The following is a 21,209-nucleotide window of genomic DNA, read 5'->3' on the forward strand; positions in this document are numbered from 1 at the left end:
GGAACCTTCAGCCCTAGCCTCTGTGCAGAGGGTGACTGCTCCCTGAAACCTGAGACCTACCTGCCCAGAGGAACTTCCCTGGGACCCCTGAGAAGGCCAGAGCGAGTTCCTAGCCTGGTGCGCCCCATCCATCCCGTGCCTTCTCTCCCGTTTGCTTTAGTTCTGTAAATTCCTGTACCCGGGGCTCAGGCTGGGCTGGAGGAATCTGCGCAAAAACCCGGTGGGCAAGAGGCTTCCGAGCTCACTGCAGGGACCCCTGGCGGGTGGCGAGAGAGGGGGCGGCAACGCCGGGGCGGGACTCCAGGAGCCGGCAGACTCTGTACCCTTGGGGTGCGCGGGAGCACGTAGGAAACCCAACCCGGCCGACTTCCTGGCCCGCAGGCCTCGCGGCCTTTAGCGCTGGACTCGGGCCAGGGAGGCGTCGCCCGCGCCCGTCGGAGGCGCTTCCTGGGCGCGCGGCGCGGCGGGAGGCGCGGGGACAGCGCACCTGGAAGGGTCCGCGGGCCCTGCGCGGCGGGCACGGCGACATGGAGGACGGCGTGCTCAAGGAGGGCTTCCTGGTGAAGAGGGTGAGTGCACCCCAGTCTCCCCACAGCGGCCGTGCCCGCGGGAGTGTGCTACGTGGGGTCCCGTCGCTGGGGAAAGCCCAGCGTGGGGGAGGGGGTGGGAGGGGGGACGGGATCGTGGGGTGGGAGGGTGGATAGATAGAAAAGAGGGCGCCAGGCAGAGAGAGGCAGAGAGAGGCGAGATCGGGGAATCCTGCGAGGTTAGTGAAGCGCAGGTGTGCTCAGTGGACAGTTGACTGGGCCATGAAGACAGCTGAGCAACTGGACTGAGAAGGATGCACTAAAGCCAGGTAGCGCGCTCTGCAGCGGGCAGCGCGGCTCTTAGCCTGCCCGTTGGCCTCCGCGGGGAGCCAGGGGCAGCCGAGTCTGCTCCACGGTGCGCTACAATCCCCCCCACCCCCCACACACACCACCCAGGCGCATAGGCTCCGCAGCACCCCCCTCCCCCTGGTCTGCAATCCCCAAAGGAGAGAAGCAAAGAAAACTTGCTCAGGATCCGGAAGCTGGTGGGAGATGGAGTCCAGGTGGAACCCACCCAATCCAAACCCAGCCCCTCTTCTGTCAGGACCAAGGGGTGTTGTTATTGCTGTTGCAGGGGGCAAGAAAGAGCAGAGGAGGGGCTGGAGCATAGCACAGCGGGTAGGGCGTTTGCCTTGCACGCGGCCAACCCGGGTTCAAATCCCAGCATCCCATATGATCCGCTGAGCACCGACAGCAGTAATTCCTGAGTGCAGAGCCAGGAATAACCCCTGTGCATGGCCGGGTGTGACCCCCCCCCAAAAAAAAAAAAGAAAGAAAGAGCAGACGGGGATGGGGGGAGTGTGTGTCAAAAGCTTCATCCTCAAAAAAAAAAAAAAGCTTCATCCTCAACCTTCTGGTCTATCTGTATAGTCTGCGCTGCGCAGGCAGTGAGTGAACAAGGGGTCAGGGAGAAACTGAACTGAAGATCAGCCACAAAAAAAGTTTGATCATTTAAAATTCTTTTACGTGTTTGCATTTATCTTGTCCTCAAAACGTTTCTGCTAGCAGAGCATATAGATATATGGGCGGGAGAGGTAGTACATAAAGGAAGGGGGAATGAGAAGGATGAAGGGGCCCTCTTCTGGCGCTCACATCAACCGCCAAGTGTCATGTTGAGATCCAGGAAAGCGACCACGTTGTACTAGGTATTATTGACGTAGGAGGGTGGGTGTGTTGTTTGTTCAAAACCTAAGCTGGAGCAGCAGGGCTGAAGTTGGGTCAAGGGTCGGATGAAATAAAGCAAGTATAAAATTCCACACCCAGGACCTGGGATATAGCTCAAGTGGTAGAGTACTTTGTATGTGCAAGGCCCTGAGTTCAATTCCTGGCACTAATTGCCCCACTCCACCCCTGCACTGCTGGGTGTGGCTCTTAGAAAAACAACAACAAAATTCCATGCCCTCAGTGATGCCACTGGGATTAAAATAATGATAAACTGACCCTTCATGGTCACCGCAACTGTTGTGTTGAGGGGCAGCTCAGGAGCAACCATCTCGGTTCTCCCACTTTTCTGCAGCTTGGGATGCAAGCATGAGACAGATATTGGGTAGGGGTTTCAGTGGACCCTGTTGGTCCGTGGGCCCCGGGGACCTTCTCGTTTCCCGAGAGTTGTACTCAATGCCCCACCTTGGTGCCCATGCAGTCAGCAAGAGCTAGTGGGAAGGCAGGGTTTGCGTTTGCTGCCAGCCCCCCTGCTCTGGTGCTGGCTTTGACTTCGGGGGGGGGGGGGGAGTCCAGGGAGCCCACGGACCTGATCCCAGAAGCCCACACAAAGGGATTGGCTGGAATAACGAAAGCTCACTTCAGCAAGCCCAAAGACAGGAGGTAGGGAGGTGAGGAGGTGGGGTGGGAGGTTGGGGGACATGGTTTGGGCTTGACCCTGAGGTAAGCGGAAGCCGCACCCTTCTGGCAAGCTGAGGCGACTCCCGGCTCACCTAACAGGTCGCACCTATTGATCAAGCCTGGCTATTTTTTTCTTTCTTTCTTTTTTTTTTTTTTTTTAGCTCCTTCCCTCCATCTCTTTCTTTCTGGGGCAACAGCAGCCACCCCATGTCACCAGAGAGACTGGGGGGAACTGAGTCTGCCCCAGGGCAGCACACAGCTAGGAGGGTTTGCAACCCCGAGGCGGGGAAGGGCTCCTGCTGGAAGCCAGAACAGAAACAGTCATCAGGGGTGACTGGGAAGCAGAGGCAGGCAGGGGCATGAACAGGTTGGCTCTTCGTCTGGACCAGACTGAAGCTCAGCTCCAGGCTATATGCAGCCAGCTCACTTGGCCTGGTATTAAAGGAGACGAGGGGAGGACGGCTATGGGCAGGCCGGCTTTCCCTTCCACCAGAGGATGAGTAGGCCGGGTAGCACATGCAGGAACCCCAGCACCCCAGGGAGTGATCCCCAAACACTGAGCCAGGAGTCAACCCTGAGCACTTCTAGGTGTGGCCCCATAACCCCCCAAATAAATAAAATTAATTAAATTAAGTGGGCTGGAGCAATAGCACAGTGGGTAGGGAGTTTGCCTTGCACGCAGCCTACCCGGGTTCGATTCCTTTGTCCCTCTCGGAGAGCCCGGCAAGCTACTGAGAGTATCCTGCCTGTATGGCAGAGCCTGGCAAGCTACCTGTGGCGTATTTGATATGCCCAAAACAGTAACAACAAGTCTCATAATGGAGATGTTACCGGTGTCTGCTCCAGCAAATTGATGAACAACGGGAGGACAGTGAGCGCTACAGTGCTAATTAAATTAAGTACATAACTTTAAAATAAAATAAACAGAGGTGGAGGCTTTGTGGGTCTTTGCAGCCTTCTCACACACCCTCTGGAAAGGACAGTCCCACATGAACATGCTCTGACCGAGATATTTCATTCGTAGGACTCTCCCTCAAAGAACATGGTAAAAACCAGAGGAACAAAAAGTTTCATGTAGAAAGAAACTGGACACCACCTGTAGATAAAAACAGAAACCAAATGGCTAAGTAAAATAAGGTCAGGCAGATGTTTCAATGTTGATAGGAGTAAAGGAAAGGTAAATCAAGGATGGAGTTGCCTAGAGGGAGTTCTGAGATGGAGGGGAGAAGGGCCTTGGGCTCTTCTCATACTTGCAGGCACTGGGAGGCAGGTTGTGGTGTCCCATGGCTGTCCTGTACCTCTCCTGTCTGCGCTTTGCCATCCCACAGCCAGCTTCTGCTGTGTCTCTCAGCATCCCCATTTTCTTCTCTGTGCAAGGAGGCCAGTTATGTTAGAGATTAGCAGCCCCCATCCCACACCCCTGAATTCACTATCACTAACCCAATTTCAGGACCAAGAAGATAGGGGTCAAGGGTCCATGCTTTGTATGTATGTGAACAACCCCAGTTCACTTCCCAGCACCACAAGCCCCTCTGGGTGTAACCCCTCAGTGCCAGGGTGGGCCTGCTAGCTTGACCCTGCAGGGACCCCCAGAGCTGTATTTTTGGGCCTGCATGCTGAACTGTCAACCTAGTTTGTTGAGTATCACCAAAAGTGGCCCGCTGAACACTGGCTGGGAACCTCCCCCACCACAATAACCCCATTTTCAAGTAAGAACATATTTACAGGGACTAGGGGTAAAAACTTGAACAGGCTTTTGGGGGAGGACCAAGTCTACCCATCACTCGTACTGTCTCTTCTTGGGTATTATTTTCCTGGCCCTCTATCTCTCATTTTTATTTTTATTTATTTATTTATTTATTTTTTGCTTTTTGGGTCACACCCAGCTATGCTCAGGGGTTCCTCCTGGCTCTGCACTCAGGAATTACTCCTGGCAGTGCTCGGAGGACCATATGGGATGCTGGGAATCAAACCTGGGTTGGCCACGTGCAAGGCAAACACCCTACCCGCTGTGCTATCACTCCAGCCCCTATCTCTCATCTTTAAAACTGAGGAGCATCATAGTCTTTTCCAAAGGGTCCCTCCAGCTAGATCTGAGCCCTTTAATACCTGGGTTACCATCCCAGCTTGTGGACCTTCCTCTCTTGTCTGGGCCACTGGGAGCTCTAGGAAAATGGCCCTGCCCTGGGAGGGGTGGGCCCCCTTCCCATTTAAGCCTTGATCTTCTGGCCTCTGTCCTAGCTTGCCTGGTCCCCTGGGCTCTGTGAGCTTCTGGCCCACAGGTCTTTGTATCCTCTTTCTCCTTTTGTGACTGATTGCAGTACCCAGGGTGTTTAGAGAACCGAAACTTGTGATCCTCCCGAAACTGTGATCCTCCCTCTACTGATGGAATTCCGCTGCAGGGAACCACCCCACCTCTTCCCTGCAGGCCTCTGAGCTCAGAGTCACTGCCCAAGGCATACAGAGTCACTGCAAGTACCCATAGCGGCAAAGCGTTGGTCCTCCTGTCCCTGATCTGGCTCATTCCACCCCAGCTTTGAGGCGGAGTGAGACAGCCCCCGGATCCAGGCTGAGGGAGCCTCCCCGCCCCTCCCCCGCTCCACCTCCGTCCTCCTTGGAGGTTGCATCATGCCCGTATTCCTTATCTAGCATTGTATAATGATTACTCCAGAGCTTAACAACGACAAAACATTTATTCTCTCACAGATACTGAAGCCAGGAATCCAGCAGCAGCGCAGTCTCAAGATTCTGGCTCCGTCTCTCAGCCAGAGGGTTGCCCAGCCAGGCTTTCTCCGAAAGGGCTGGAGGAACCACTTGCACGTGTGGCTGGCGGCCTCCCCTGCTTCGGGGCTGCTCAGGGCTGGCAGCTGGCATTTCACTGATTGCACAGCAGGGAGATAGCAGTGTTTTCTGAACTGTCAGAATGACAGGCCATCACTCTGCCATCTCGTCTTGGTCACAGAGAGCGTTGTACGACCTGGAGTGGCACTCTGGAAATGAGTGAAGGCCAGAGGGTGGAGACACGGAGAGCCCCAACCAGCATTTCTCCTGGAACTAATCACCCTCATGGGGTCCTTGTCTGTTATCTCTACCGTCTTGGGTCAGAATTTTGTTCATTGTTGTGTCCCTGATGTCAGCATAATTGGATGCAAGTAGTGTTGTCATTAGTGTTCAGATAATTAGATAGATGATTTTCCTTATCATCTCATCAGATAGTTGTGTCACTTTTTCCAGACTAGAGAGGTAGTACTGGGGTTAAGCTGCTTGCCTTGCATATAGTGGACACTGGAATTTTGATCCCCACTTGTGGTCAGTCAGGAGTAAGCTCCGAGCACAGCTGGGTGTGGTCCAAACCCCGTCCCCCAAAGAATGTAATTTTTCATTATAAAATAATCACTTGTAGCACTTGTCATCCCATTGCTAATCAATTTGCTCGAGTGGGCGCCAGTAACGTCTTAATTCATTCCTGTCATGTGCTAGTGTAGCTCAATGGTGTCTGCTCGCTCCAGGAACATGAGGAGCCTCAAACCATTCGTTCAGGGTCTTGACGAAGAAGTCTGACCATCTCGTAGGTGGGCAGCCAGGCATTCTTTTGATATCCTGTGGAATCCAGTTGGTAACAGCTCTAGTCCAGCGGTCGTCTAGTCCAGCATTTACAATAATAAATGCATGTTATTTTTTTCAAAACCAAAACAATACTCAAGGGTATACATGAAGCCCAAGTTTCCATTCTTATTCCCCTGTATGTAATTTTAGTCCCTGGAGGTGATGACATTTAACTTTTTGGGGCTTTCCTTCCAGAAATTTTCTAAATTTTCTGGAAATACTCCAGCAACTGGAGTTATTTTTAGGTATTGTGAAAGATAAAAAGAGGGTGTTTGGCCCATGTTAAAGACAATCACCTTTTTTGGAGGTGAGTAATCCCTGCAGTATTTGGGGACCATATGGGATACTGGTGATTGAATCCAGATTGGCAGCGTACAAAGCCAGTGTCCAGTGTCTTACCCACTGTATTATCCTGTATTATCTCTTTGGTCTCATCACAATTATGATTCTTTTTTTTTTTTTTGCTTTATGGGTCACACTGCAATGCAGAGGGGCGTTACTCCTGACTCTGAACTCAGGAATCACCCCTGGCAGTGCTCAGAGGACCATATGGGATGCTGGGAATCGAACCTGGGTCAGCCGAGTGCAAGGCAAACACATTACCTGCTATACTATTGCTCCAGCCCTCACAGTTCTGTTTCTTGAGTTCTTAGAGCACTGGGTATGATCTTGTGGGTTCTGACCGTGACCTCTCTTACTCTTCAGGACTGGGCCCCTCCCACCCCCCAATAGTCATGTGGGTGCTGGGAAAATGTTTTGCTTTTCCCCATCCCTCTCTTTACTAAGCAGTGGTCCTGAAGTGTCTCCATGCATAAAGCCTGGTCCATATTCTAGATTACTTGGCACACATTCCCAGACGTGGAATATTGGGTCAAAGAACATGAACCTTTTTATGAGGCCACCAGTGGCTTTCGTTTTCTACCCACTTCGTGGATGTATCTCTTCTTACCAGAGCTTCTCAGACCTCTCTCCTTTGCTGGCTGTCAGGATTCTTTGTTGTTTATAACAGTCCACTCCAGCGAGTTGGAACGGCTGGGATTCCTGGATGATCTTAGATACTAAGTACTTCAGGAATCCTTGTGGGGGGGGTCAGACCTGGGCTGGGACGCCGTGAGGCCCGGCTCTGAGCACAGACCAGCCCCCTGCAGTACTGGCAGGAGTTTCCCATGGAAGCATCACCTCGAACCCTGTTTGCCACTTGTCCCTGGGAACTCCAGGACCTGGGTGTCAGGACAACCTGTCCTGCTGCCGCTGTCCTACCCAGTTTTCCTATTTCCCTGTTTGGTTGCTGCCAAATGTACATGCCTGCTCGTGCCGGGCCTGGCAGACACGCGGCCAGCTCTCTTCCCCTCAGCTTTGGGGTTGCTCCCTCCAGGAGTACACCTCCATTTGGACTTCCCTTGGCATTTGCTGGCCAGGCACTTGCCGCCCACCTCACCCTGCCTTTCCTTTCCTTGTTAGCTTCCTTGGCCGTGTAGCAAAGCCCCACAGACAGAGACTTCTTTTCTTTTAGCCCTGGAGGGTAAAATCCAAGAGCCAGGTCAGCAGGGTGCATTTCTTAATTATTTTATTTTGTTTATTTATTTTATTTTTTGGGTCACACCCATTGATGCTCAGAGGTTACTCCTGGCAGTGCTTGGCAGATGTTATGGGATGCCAGGGGTCAAACCCGCATCGGCCGTGTGCAAGGCAAACACCCTACTAGCTGTATTATGGCTCCGGCCGCCAAGGGTACATTTATTCTGAGAACTGTAACTCCAGCCACCTGTCCTCATGTTTCCACTTGGTCTTTCTTCTGGTTTTTCTTCTGTGCTCACCTGCTGGCATCTCTGTGTCTCCCAGCCCCCCTAAGGAGGACTGCACTCAGATTGGATCAGAGACCACTCAGCCTGCCATGTGTGTGTATGTGTGTGTGTTGTTTTTTGGGAGGGTTGGGTGAGTTTCACACCTGGCAGTGCTCCCAGGACTACTCCTGACTCAGTGCCCCAAGAGGTGCTGGGGGCACTGAGGGATGGAACCTGGGGGTCCCATAGGCAAAGTCTGTGCTCAGCCCTCGGACTGTCTCCTGGGTCTGCTGACTGTCTCATTTTCATTTGATTGAATCTTTTTTTTTTTGTCACACCCAGCGATGCTCCGGGGTCACTCCTGACTCTGCACTCAGGAATTACTCCTGGTGGCGCCTGGGGGACTATATGGGATGCCAGGGATCAAATTCAGGTAGATCATGTGCAAAGCCAATGCTGTCCCTGCTGTACTATCGCTCTGGCCCCTCAATCACATCTTTAAAGACTCTACCTTTATATAAAGTACCAATCTGAGGGAGGGAGTATCAGAGCTTCAATATAGGGATTTAGGTGGGTGAGGGGGTGGGGTAAATGCAAGTCAACTGTGTCTAGCCACTGGCTCCCTCCACCCCCTGGAGATTTATGATCATGTGACAATATCCCTCCCCGCCCCCAACACCCCTGCCATCACACCAGCCCATCTGTTGCTAATGCCACTATAGGTCATCTCAGTTAGAGGTTGTCAGCCCAGGGGTCCAGAGCCAGGGGCTGAGCAGTAGAGAACATCAGTTGCTGAGGAATTAGGCCAAAGCCCTTATTTGCCCTCCTCCTCCTCCTGCCGCATCCCTTCCCTCCGTTTTGTTGTTATTTAGTGTTCAGGAGCTGTAGCCCCAGGAGTGTTTTCAGTGACTATGTGGGATTCTTCCAGCCTGCAAGGCCATTGCTCCACCACTGAGTCATGACCTCGGGCCTCTGTTTGGTTTCATGGTTTTGTTTCTTTTGGACGATACCTGGTGGTCCTCAGGGATTACTCCTGGCTCTGTGTTTGGGGCTCACTCCTGGTGGTGCTCAAATATAGTGCTTGGGGGGCTGGTGCAATAGCACAGCGGGTAGGGCGTTTGCCTTGCACACGGCCGACCCGGGTTCGATTCCCAGGTCTCCTGAGCACCTCCAGGGTAATTTCTGAGTGCAGAGCCAGGAATAACCCCTGTGTGTTGCTGGGTGTGACCCAGAAAGAAAAAAAATATATATAGTGCTTGGGTCTGAACCCAAACCCCCCCACCCCCCCCACACACGAGGCATGTGCTTAGCCCCATTGGTTGTCTCTCCTGCCTCTCATTTTTCTTTCTTTAAATGTGTTGGCCCCTGTCAAGGAAAGTTGTCAGCCCTCCTGTTACACGTGGGTTCACATTACAGGACAGCATTTAGGGCTCACACCTGTAACACTTAATCTCCAGAACAGCCTGTTTCCCGGGAATGTAATATCATATAGGCACATTTATAAAGCTCTTGTTGGACTACCTTTGCGAAGTTTATTTAGTTGTCACCGTCAGTTGGGCATAGGCCTATGCTCACAAATACCTTTTTTCACAGTTCTGGTTTCCCCCGGGCATTCAGCACTCACAAGGGGTGTTGAATCCCAGTCCCCCAGATGTAAGCACTGCTGGGGCCTTAGGAGTAAACACATGTGAGGAAAGAAAGGGGTGAACTGGGCCCATGTTCTCTGATTCCAGGAAGGCTTCTCTCTTGGCTGCATCCGAGCCTCACTGGGTTCCGTGTTGGGAAAACACCAAGGAAGTTCTTTCCTGAGCCTGTGCTAAGCCTGTTTCTCTCTAGCTGTCCAGCAGCTCATCCCCAGTGTTCTAGAAATGGGTTCCTGGCCAACACCTGACTCTCCTGTCCCTATTGCCCACCTGAGAGCACCCTGGCTTCTAGGCCCACTACTCTCGGCAACGTAAGCCTATAGGGTACCTAGCACTGGCACTGTTTGTGGCTTTACCTGTCCACATCTTTAGCTAGTAATATTTTTTCCTAGAAATATATTCTATTTTTTTTGCTTTTTGGGTCACACCCGGTGATGCACAGGGGTTACTCCTGGCTCTACACTCAGGAATTACTCCTCGTGGTGCTCAGGGGACCATATGGGATGCTGGGAATCAAACCCGGGTCGGCTGTGTACAAGGCAAATGCCCTACCCGCTGTGCTACTGCTCCAGCCCCTCTAGGAATATATTCCAGAGGGAAAAATTTTTATTAGAAATCGAGGGCAAGACTTAGGTGCAAGTTTGCTTATTGTAGTAGTGTTCATAACTGAAAAAATTAAGCCACTTCTGTTACAAATTGTAGATTGGCAAGCAAATGGCACATTTCTTAAAAAGGTCATTAAAGGCATGTTTTAAAGAAAATTAACTAGTGTGATTTTCAGGAAAGCCAAACTAGGTAGTTGAATGATGGGATAGTGTCCTACTCGCACCCTCCCATCCCCTGGCCCGTGCTCACAGGCAACCATGTGATGCAGGGACTCTAACCCCACACTCCCCCATGCAAATCATGTGCTTCACTGTTTGCACCACACACCTGGCCCTGGTCTTTAACACACACACAAGCAAAACTAAACAACCCACAACAAAACAGAGCTAGAAGGAGAAAATATTGGAAGGATATACAAAATGTATTCGGTATCTGACTCCAGAAATAGGATTGCTCTGTCCTACAATTTTCAGTTTCTTTCAAGGTTTATAACCAGAAGAAGAGGCCAGTGGGAACTACAAGGTCCATAAGGAAGGTCATGGGATTTTGATATGCACTCAAAAGTGATACAAAGGGCCCAAGTGATACTACAGTGGATAGGGCATGTATGGGGCTGACCAAGGTTCTATCTTAGGCATCCCATATGGCCCCCCACGCCCTGCTGAAAGTGCTCTCTGAGCACTGGGCCAGAAATAAGCCCTGAGTACTGCCGGGTGTGGCCCAAACTCTTTTAACAAATATTCATAGTCCCAAGGTTCTATATCAGTAGTTTTTGAAAACAGTTCAACAAATCTCAAAAAAAAAAAGAAAAGAAAAAAAGAAAAACCCACAGAAAACAGAAAAACAGGGAGAGAAAGAGAGAGGAGAGTGTTTGCTTTCTGAAACTTCACACTTCCTTCTGAAACTCCATACTTCCTTCTGTGCTGGCTCCTTTGACTTGCGATGCTACAGGGTAGTATTTGTTGGTGAAACTTGAACAGGGTCTGTGGCATAGGGGAATAATATGTCAGGGTAAATTTCCTGATATTGATGGTTGTGCTGGATTCTGTGGGGAATAACTCCCTTTGTTTTGGTTAGTTTTTGTTTTAGGGCCATACCCAGTGGTGCTCAGGGCTTACTCCTGTCTCTTGCACTCAGGGATCACTACTTCTGGCGGGACTTAGGGGACTATAGGGGATGCTAGGGATCTAACCTGGTTGGCTGTGAGCAAGGCAAATGCCCTACCCACTGTACTATCTCTCTGCCCCTACCCCCACCCCACTTTTTTTTGTATGGGAATATACAACACAAATTTCAGAAACAACAGGGGATCTTGTTAAACATGTACTCTCATGTTGAAAGTAGGTAAAGAGATATATGTGATAACTTTTTAGCATCTGTATTGCAAACCATAATGCTGACAGTAAGAGAGAGAAGAAGAAGAAGAAGAAGAAGAAGAAGAAGAAGAAGAAGAAGAAGAAGAAGAAGAAGAAGAAGAAGAAGAAGAAGAAGAAGAAGAAGAAGAAGAAGAAGAAGAAGAAGAAGAAGAAGAAGAAGAAGAAGAAGAAGAAGAAGAAGAAGAAGAAGAAGAAGAAGAAGAAGAAGAAGAAGAAGAAAGAGGGAGGGAGAGAGGGAGAGAGAGATGGGAGGGGTGGGAGGTGGCTTGGAGGGGTGGGAGGGAAATTGGGGACATTGGTGTTGGGAAATTATAATGGTGGAGGATTGGGTGTTGAAACATTGTATGACTGAAACCCAATCATGAACAGCTTTGTAACGCTCTCTCTCACAGTGATTCAATTTATTTTTTAAAAAGCTAACCTTAGAATGGACATCCCATTTTAATTTTATCTTTTTATTGTTCTAATGAGTTTATCAAATTTAATAAATGCATAATGAAAGTTGAGAAAATGTACTCTCAAATGATTCTGAAAAAACAACTTTATATCATTCATTGGTGTTTTTCGGACTTGAAATAATTACAGAATAAAAACAAGTAAGATGAAGTGGAAAAGAGAAAGAGAGAGAGAGGCAGTCTCCTCTGTGGGAGAGCGGTTTCCTGGGGCCGTCTGGCTTAGCAGCCACCCACACCTGGTCCCGTGGCCACCTCACCACAGGGCTCTCTTGTCTTCCTCAGGGTCACATTGTTCACAACTGGAAAGCTCGTTGGTTCATCCTTCAGCAGAACACGCTGCTGTACTACAAGCTGGAGGGGGGCCGGAAGGTGAACCCTCCAAAGGGCCGGATCCTTCTGGATGGCTGCACCATTACCTGCCCCTGCCTGGATTATGAAAACCGACCCGTAAGTGCAGATTCCCTGGTTCCGTCTAGCGCCAGTCTCAGACCCTCCCATCTCGGCAGTTGGAGGTGGAAGAGCTAAGTTATCATTGGAAAATCTGGACTAGGGGTTGGAGAGAGAGTACAGGGGTTAAGGTGCCCATTGACTCTAGTCTAGTCCCAGGTGTCACATATGGTCCCTTACGCACTGCCAGGGGTCACTCCTGAGCACGGAGCCAGGAATAGTTCTTGAACACAGCAGGACATAGTCAAAAGCACCACCACCATTAACAACCCGCCCCCGCCACCCCCAAGAAAGAAAATTTTGGATTCAAATCCTTGATACCACTATGAGCTAGATATGTGAATCTTCTGTCACCTGCTGGGGACTGGCCGGGGGTGGGTGTAGGGGGCTCCCAGAAGTCCATAGACCGCACAGTCTCCTGGGTTGGCTGGGACCTTGTCATTCTTGCCTGCTTGACCAATGAGTGTTGTTCTGTTGCTTGTCCTTCCCACAGTTCCTCATTAAGCTGAAGACTAAAACATCCACTGAGTACTTCCTGGAGGCCTGTTCTCGAGAGGAGAGGGATGCCTGGGCCTTCGAGATAACTGGGGCTATTCACGCGGGGCAGCCAGGGAAGGTGCAGCAGTTGCACGTTCTGAAAAATTCCTTCAAGCTACCCCCTAACATCAGCCTGATGTGAGTGCCCACTGCCCCGGCCTTCCCCCAGTCTTTTCTGTCTGAGCAGTCCCGAGGGGGAGGAGTGAGGCCCCTGAGGTAGGGGATCTGTGTGTGGCTCCACACCTAGGGTTCCTCACTTTGCCCAGGCCTTCTGCTGTCCCTCTCCTGCTTCTGTGTTCTTCTCTGCCCGGAAATGGCACCAGTGACCTGTTCTGATCCTGTGGAACTTCCCCACCTCTGAGACATGAGACCCATCCCACCTCCCCATCAGATTCCGCCAAGGCACCCAGGGCTGTCACAGCTGCCCAGGAAGCTGCTCCCCCTCATTCATTGGTCTCCTTTGCAGACTGGCGGCAAGAACGATGTGCTCTGGTAGCAGTTGATTTGTTGCTCTGTGGGCTTCTTTGTTCATGCATCCCTTCGGTCATAAACAGTGAGTGCCCACAGTTTGCCATGCTCTGTACTAGGTGCTTAGGAGATGCCAGTGGGAATGAGCAAGATTCCATCTGGGACTTCCCAGCTCAAGTGCACTAAGAAAAACTGAGAACATTCCATCCACTGTGGGCAGGAATATTCCCAAGAGCAGTGGCAGGAGGCAAACTCATATAAAGTTGGAACGAAACAACTTACCTTCATGGAAACCATTACAATAGTTTATCTGCAGAAACTGCTCCTGACCTCCCAAGATGTGGTTGAAATCCTATTCTGGGCTCCCCAAATGCTCTGAACCTGGTGCTGAAATCTGTGTTGTGTGCCAGGGATATTGACTGCCGCTGCAGATCTGGGTGGATTCAAATGACAGGTGATGGGAGGAGTCTGGATAGTAGATCATAGGGAATCCTTTACTGTATATTCTTCGGCTTCTCCATTCAAGCTCATAGTTCTTTTACTTTGTATAACTATTTATATAATGATGCTCTCTTTATGGTAGAAGTAAATAATTCTTGCCTAGTATGGAAATAAGTAAGAAAAAAGAAATGCCCTAAAATCTGACCTCTTAAATTCTGGAGCAAAACCAAACATCCTGCTTTCTTTGTTATATACATACCACATACATACCACAATACATACATTGTGGTATGGATGTATGTGATATGTATGTATGCCTCATCTGCTGTGGCTCTCGGGCCCTTCCTCATGCCTGTCGGTCTGACAAAGGTCCCTTTGCCTTTGCTTTCCTCTGGTGCAGTGCTATTGTGAACAAGATGCATGATAGCAGCAGTGGAGTCCGATCAAGCCCCAACATGGAGCAGGGAAGCACTTACAAAAAGACCTTCATAGGTGAGTGCCCTCTTGGGCTGGCTGGGAGGCAGAGATGGGAGCTCACATAGGCATGGCCACTCTGGGACGGCCTATACCTCTGTGCCAGGGAAGGCCTTCACTTTGCTCTTGAGGGGATCCCGAGGAGGTCATGGTTAAGTGCTTCCATGAAGGTGGCTGTTCACCTGACCCGTGTCACCTGCCCTTGTCCTGATGCAGGCTCTGCCCTGGTGGACTGGCTCATCTCCAACAACTTCTCGGCCAGCCGCCTGGAGGGCGTGACTCTGGCCTCTGTGCTTTTGGAGGAGAACTTTCTCAGGCCTGTGGGCTCGCGTAGCATGGAAGCCGTGCGCTCTGGGGATCTGGCCGAGCAGTTCCTAGATGACTCCACTGCCCTGTACACCTTTGTAAGTTGGGGACAGAATTCTTTTCGTTCCTGGGGCAGAGTGGGGGCCAGAAGGTCCATGGAGGGTGGGGCGGGGGGGGGGTGCAGCTTTACCCCAAGGGGAGGGGCTGTGTGCACAGAGGAATTTCCTCCTCCTGGGTCCAGCTCCTCACTGAAACTGGACCATTCTTGTGTCAGAAACCTTACTCTCCCCTACCTGCCAGGTTGAGAGCTACAAAAAGAACTCAATCCCCAAGGAAGAACTCAACCTCAGCACGATGGAGTTAAGCGGCACTGTGGTCAAGCAAGGCTATCTGACCAAGCAGGTGTGGTTGCCCAGGGAGCAGACCGTCATCTTGCCTTACTCAAACCCGGGGGGCAGAAGAGGGTAGGCAGGAGTGGCTTTGAAGGGTGGAGAGGGCTGAGACTTCCAGAAGGCAGCAGTAGAACCACTAGAGCACACGCCAGGGAACGTGTCGAAGGGTCTGGGCTGGCCCACTAGCACACATGCATCCCAGACTAGGCAAGTTCAGGAAGAAGGCCCGTGAAAAGCCCACACTGGTGACACTGTCTGGAGGCATTGCCTGGCGGGGAGGGTGGTGCATTTGCTAGACTTTTGCTCCCAAGGCTTCCTGGAGACTCTGCTTCCATTCCTGAGACTACATGCCCTGCAGTTCCAGCCCGTACACATTGCCAGTGAAAAGAATTCTCTCCACAGTTTGTGGAAGAGGCAATTCTTTCTGCAGCGTCAGCTCAGCATTTAGCAGACTCGGATCGTTGCTCCTAACCAGGGGTGGAGGGGCAGCTGCAGGAAATGGGAGGCACCCCCTTCACAACTGTGCCCAGAGTGGTGTGCTCCTTTGCTTCAGTGCTGATACCGGCAAAACAAGTAAATGTGGCAGTGTTTTCACTCATGTCACTGAGTTGAGGAGTCATTGATGTTTGGGGAGTCCCTGGAGCAGGTTGACTCGGTGGTTGGGCCTTTGAGATGCATGTGGGGGGTGGGGTGGGTTGGGGATTGAGCTCGAAGCTGTCCACTAAGAGTCTTGCACCTTTTCTTGGCTGCAGGGGCACAAGAGGAAAAACTGGAAGGTGCGGCGCTTTGTCCTGAGGAAGGATCCGGCTTACCTGCACTACTACGACCCTTCCAAAGTGAGTGCCACATGCTCACTGACAACGCATCCGTGATGCTTACAGACACTTCTCTCCTGAGCCAAGCCAACACCTCTCGCTCAGCATCCCTTCCACAGTTTCTCCTCCCAATGCTCTTCCTTCTTCCACTATGTAACCTACTCATACTCCTGCCTTTCATTACATTTCCCCCTGCAAGTGGTTTCTTCACACCTGCACCCCCTCCCTCACTTTCCTTACAGGGGGAGCATCATTATTTAGAGATGAAAAGTATCTGTCTGTTTCTTCAAAGTTTGCTGAATGGTGAGGACAGGTGGGAGGGGCTGATTAAGAGGTCAGCCCACTAACTGGAGGAGGTCCTCAACTCTACCCTCCACCTGTCCCAATGGCCCAGAAATTGTTGGGCTTCCACTTTGAGTCTCCACTGATTTTTATTGTCTGTCCTTTGAGTCACACCTGGTGGTTCTCAGGGCATCTCCCAGTGGTGCTCAGGGAGTACCAGAGCACTCCATGTAATGGAGCACTCCAGGTAATGCCAGAAATCAAATGCATGCAAAATATGTGCCCAGTCCATTGAGCTGTCTCTAGCTCCTCCACTGGTGACTTAAGGTTTTTGTTTTTAACCATGTAACATTTAAGCCATATTTACTGTTTTCATTTTTTATATAATCAGTTGCTATCCTGAATTACAATTTCACTGCATGCCGAATAGATCTAATTCCCATCAACAAGAAACCATAGGCCTTCGTCAGTTTGTTCGTCTATGTCTTGGAAGATGGCTTTGAAACAGTGGCCAGTCAGCAGTTCCTCCCTTGCTGAGCTCCCACTGAGAATGCCCCTCTACTGCCCCGAGTGTAGAGGAGGCCCCTGAGAGCTGGCAAGATCTCAGGGAAGGCTGAGGGTTGCTACTATTGGTGCCACCCGTGACATGAAGCGCCAACTTTCCAACTGGTGTGGATAATTGGGCGGTGTGATGCCGGAGTTCAGCCTCCTCTGTAATTACACGGACCCTCACTGACCACTGTAGCTGGCCTGTGGCAGCGGGTTGGGGGAGGTGGAGTCAAGTACGAGCGTCACTCCTCCCACCGGCTGTTTTTGCTCCGTTCCTAATCAGGTCTTCTCTCTCTGCAGGAGGAGAACCGGCCAGTAGGGGGTTTTTCTCTTCGAGGTTCTCTTGTGTCCGCCCTGGAGGATAATGGTGTTCCCACTGGTAAGGGGCACTTCGGCCCTGACCTGAAGATTTTGGGCTTACTTCCTGCTCTCTCAGCAGTGCTCTGCTCATGAAGGGCTGGGCTGTGGGAGCTGAGGAGGGCTGTACCAGGAGGACAATTAATAGTGAGTTTTGAAACTGACTTCAGGAATTAGAGAAAGTGTATGTGTAGTGGGCTGAGGATTCAATAGTTTAATCATCCTTAATATTCTTTTCCCTCAGTTTGTCCTAAGCAGCCCATAAGCATTTAATACTTATATTGCATGTAAAGGTTAGCAACACACTCTTATTATCACACTAATTTCATAATAGCCAGCTAAAGTAGGTAGATAGTATTATTACTTTAAGGAAGTGGAATTTGGATTAAAAAATTTAATTTTTTTATTTAAAGTCAAATCAAAAATCCGTACCTGCTTTTAACATCAGTATACTTGGTTTCTATGATTATCATGTGGACTGGCCAAGAAGGCTTTCAAAACATATCCAGACCTACCACTGATTTGCTCTGTGGCACACAGGTCAGGGAGAGAGAATGGAAGGAAGGAAAAGAAAAACAAGCATTGGTGGGGCTCCTAAATGATACACATTTGTATTTAGGACAGACTTCATGTTCTTTTGTGTCTCAGTTGACTTTCAGCTTCTTCCAGCTAAAAATGGACATGAATATTCACTAATTTTTTTCTGCCTAGGGGTTAAAGGAAATGTCCAGGGAAATCTCTTCAAAGTGATTACTAAGGATGATACACATTATTATATCCAGGCCAGCAGCAAGGCTGAACGAGTTGAATGGATTGAAGCTATCAAAAAGCTAACATGACAAGATGACGTAAGGAAACAGCAGGATCCTGCCTTGTACCAGATGACAGACAGGATTTCCTGGAGAATGAGTCTGTCTGACTTCACTTCTTCAAATATATTGTACTGTCTTGGACTCAAGATTGGTGGAGTTGCTAGGATTGCAGTTGGCCATGGTTATGGCTGTTTCCTCCCCTCCACCTTTCCATTAACCTGGAAGCACTAGAAGAGCCATTAGGCAGTGGCATCAGACTTTTGCCCATCTTCATGACCAACTAGTCTTCAAGTATCAAAGTAGGTTTCCCTTGTTTTAATATTAGCTGGTTATGCTATAATATTAATAGAACTGTGGTCGCATGGCAGCTCTGAATGCTGTCAATAACTACTTATTTTCGGATAAAAAGTTGACATTTCCTTCTATTAAAATTTTTGTGGTTTTACTTGAGGCTGTATGAATTACTATGCAAACTGATTATGAAAGCATCTTGGGTGACCTATCACTGAACATGTCTTAAATCACCAAGTGTCCCAATCTAAGACTTGGGATGGTGGCAAGATTCTGATTAAACAGAAAATATGGTTTTGTTCTGAATAACGCACCAGCACAAATATACATTGCTGAAAACATGGATACAGATGAAGATTAGTTACATACATAAAATAGTAAAATTACACTGAAAAATGCATTTAGAGATGCAGAGTGGGAAGGCTCTAAAAGACAAGAGAAGTAAATGGAAATCAAATAGAGGTGTAAAAAATTGGTTTTAAGATGAACTGGGCCTGAAGCAATAGTAGATCCAGTATGGCACTTGCTTTGCATGCAGCTGACTTGGGTTTGGTCCCTGGCACCACCTATGGTCCCCTGAGCCCAGCTAGGAGTAATCCCTGAGTGCAGTCTGTACTAAACTGTGAGCACTAATGAGTGTGGCCCCCCAAAGCAAAACAGACAACATTAAGGGCAGAGATCAATGGGTTGGAGCTCAAGCTTTGAGAGCCAGGTTTACTCTCTGGCATCACATGGTCTCCTGCAGTGTGGAGCTGCAGCGCCCTCACGCTGAGCACTTAAGATAGGAAGTAGCCTAAACATAGTTGGGTGTGTCTCCCATAAGAAAACATCAACCGAGACAGGTAAATACCAAGAAGTTTCACCAGTTAGGTTAATCTAGTAGTTAGGTTAAGTAGTGAAAAGTCTGTATCATGCAGTATTTTTAACAACACTTTTATTTCAAGTTTATACAGTGATCTGGCCAGCATTCTTGCCAAGTACAACTGCTTAGACTTCTGTTAATGAATAGATAACATTTAAGGGCAGTAGATACTTCCAAAGTGCTTAAGTAAAAATTTGTACTCTTAAAGAGTTTGGTCTTTTAATCTTATCTAAAGTACCTGACACGACTGATCAGGAATTCCAGGCTAATGGCGTTTTATTTAATTCCTTACATTGTAAGAGACTGCCTTTCAAAGTACTGTTTTCCATTTGGCATTCCACCAAGGCCTAATGTCCCTGGAATTAGATTCTTTATTGTTTTTGAGTATCAGCAGGTATTTATCTGAAATTGCCATTTGATGGTTTCCTGACTCCAAATTGGCACTGCATTCCACTGTTTAGGACAGCAGAATCTTCATGTATTTAAAATAGCAGTTTGGAGGTACACCTGGTAACAACTCTTGCCAAAGTAGTGTCACTTCAGTTTTAAAAAATCTTTAACCAGGGGTTTGGGATTTGACTCTGGTAGGGCACACACCTTACATGAGAGGCAGAGTTCAATCCCTGGCATGGAGTAAGGCATATAGGTGACGGTAGAATCCAGAACCATTTAAATAGTTCTTGATGTGAAAGTAGCTAAGAATGTCTGAAAGTATGGAAGATAAATAATGCCTATACTGCTTAGTATGTCCCCACACTAAATGTTTTTGATTATTATCTACATACTGGTTTGCCTTACTTTGCTGTAAAACCTATGAAAAACGAGGTCTTATTTTTTTCCTGGTCATTTTCAATTAGCTTACACATAAACTATAGCTAATTTTGTTATGTGGGTTTCACAAGTTGACCTCAAAGTCAGAATAGAAGAAATCGTTAATTTTTAATGAAGAGGTTTTAAGGGGGGACAGAGACAAATTTTGGGGTAAACTAGAGAAATGTCAATCTGTTCAGGTATTTGAAGCCTGGTGTGGATCTTATCCTCTTATCAGGAAGTGGTACTCTTGGGTCACAGGGCATATGTGTAAGCTCTATGTTATTATCTCTCCTTCACGTTGTCAGGGAAGAAGTGACCTTTTCCTGTTAAGTGTTAGTACTTCCAAAACTGTGGGGTCTAAGCAAAGACTTCATGGGATAAAAATCTTCACTGCAGGCCACCCTCCACCTCAGAGCCTGACAAGTTACCCGTGGCGTATTTGATATTCCAAAAACAGTAACAAGTTTCACAATGGAGACATTACTGGTGCCCACTTGAGCAAATTGATGAACAATGGGACGACAGTACAGTGCTACAGTGCAGGCCACCAATATTCTAATAGTAATGACTTTTCAAGTGTTATGAAACAAAAATTCAGTTCTCTTGCCTATAGTAGATTTAAGGAGCAATTGTATTTTGATAACATTTAATCTATACGGTTTACATTAAGTTTTATTAAATTTTTTTGATTCCTCATAAAGATCAGCAAAAAATGTGCTAATTTTGAGAACAGCCAAGATTTTCTAAATATTCCCACTGTGGAATGCTACTAGCAATAAAAGGTCCTATGGAAATGCCCATATAAATATCTGGATTTAAAAAAAAAAAAAAAGAGTGCTAAATTGTCAGAGACCATTTTCATAAGTGGTACAAACGGTCTCCAACAACACATTTCTATTTTCTAGTCTCTTTAACGAGTGAAATTTAGTTCTGGATTAACTAGGATGATGAGTTAGGTTTAATCTCCTGAGGAATTAAAATAGGTATACTTAGGAATAAAGGGTAAAATATATCTAGTATCTTAAGTATCCTAGAGATTAATATAAAGCAGACCAAACTGACTTTCTACACAATTACTACTCTTGCAGCTGCACTTCAAATTGTGTGTTTCTCTATGAAATTTATTTACCTTAAATTTATGGTACCTCTAAAAATTTTAAATAGTTCTTAAAGATAAAAATGATGGAAATGTAGAAAAGCTATTTTAATAGTTTTCAAATAGATCTCTATTTCATTATAAAGAGCTGAAGCTCTCAGGTGGCACCTCATGAATATTGCAATAAAATATTTTAAGTTGGGTGATAATCAAAATAACTAAATTAAAAGCAGCATTTACATATGCACTCAAAATGTCCTCCACAAACCACAAACTTTACCAACTTGAATTAAAAACTCAAGGCAAGCAGCTTAGTATACCAACAAGGACCAGTGTGATACATTTTCCCTCAGACTTCATGTTGTCAA

The 21,209-nt window shown here is 48.3% G+C and overlaps 1 protein-coding gene across 1 annotated transcript; it reads left to right on the forward strand.

Annotated features, from left to right (window-relative positions):
- Window positions 1–527: 527 nt before the first annotated feature.
- PLEK2 (pleckstrin 2) lies at window positions 528–18,029 on the forward strand. Its single transcript, XM_004612340.2, has 9 exons — window positions 528–569; window positions 12,182–12,346; window positions 12,840–13,021; window positions 14,193–14,284; window positions 14,483–14,670; window positions 14,873–14,974; window positions 15,717–15,800; window positions 16,911–16,989; window positions 17,679–18,029. Exons 1-9 carry the CDS (start codon window positions 528–530, stop codon window positions 17,804–17,806), a joined length of 1,062 nt encoding a protein of 353 aa, XP_004612397.1. The 3' UTR covers window positions 17,807–18,029.
- The last annotated feature ends 3,180 nt before the right edge of the window (window positions 18,030–21,209 follow it).

This window comes from Sorex araneus, chromosome 3 (genome assembly GCF_027595985.1).
Source record: "Sorex araneus isolate mSorAra2 chromosome 3, mSorAra2.pri, whole genome shotgun sequence".
NCBI classification, from domain to species: Eukaryota; Metazoa; Chordata; class Mammalia; order Eulipotyphla; family Soricidae; genus Sorex; species Sorex araneus.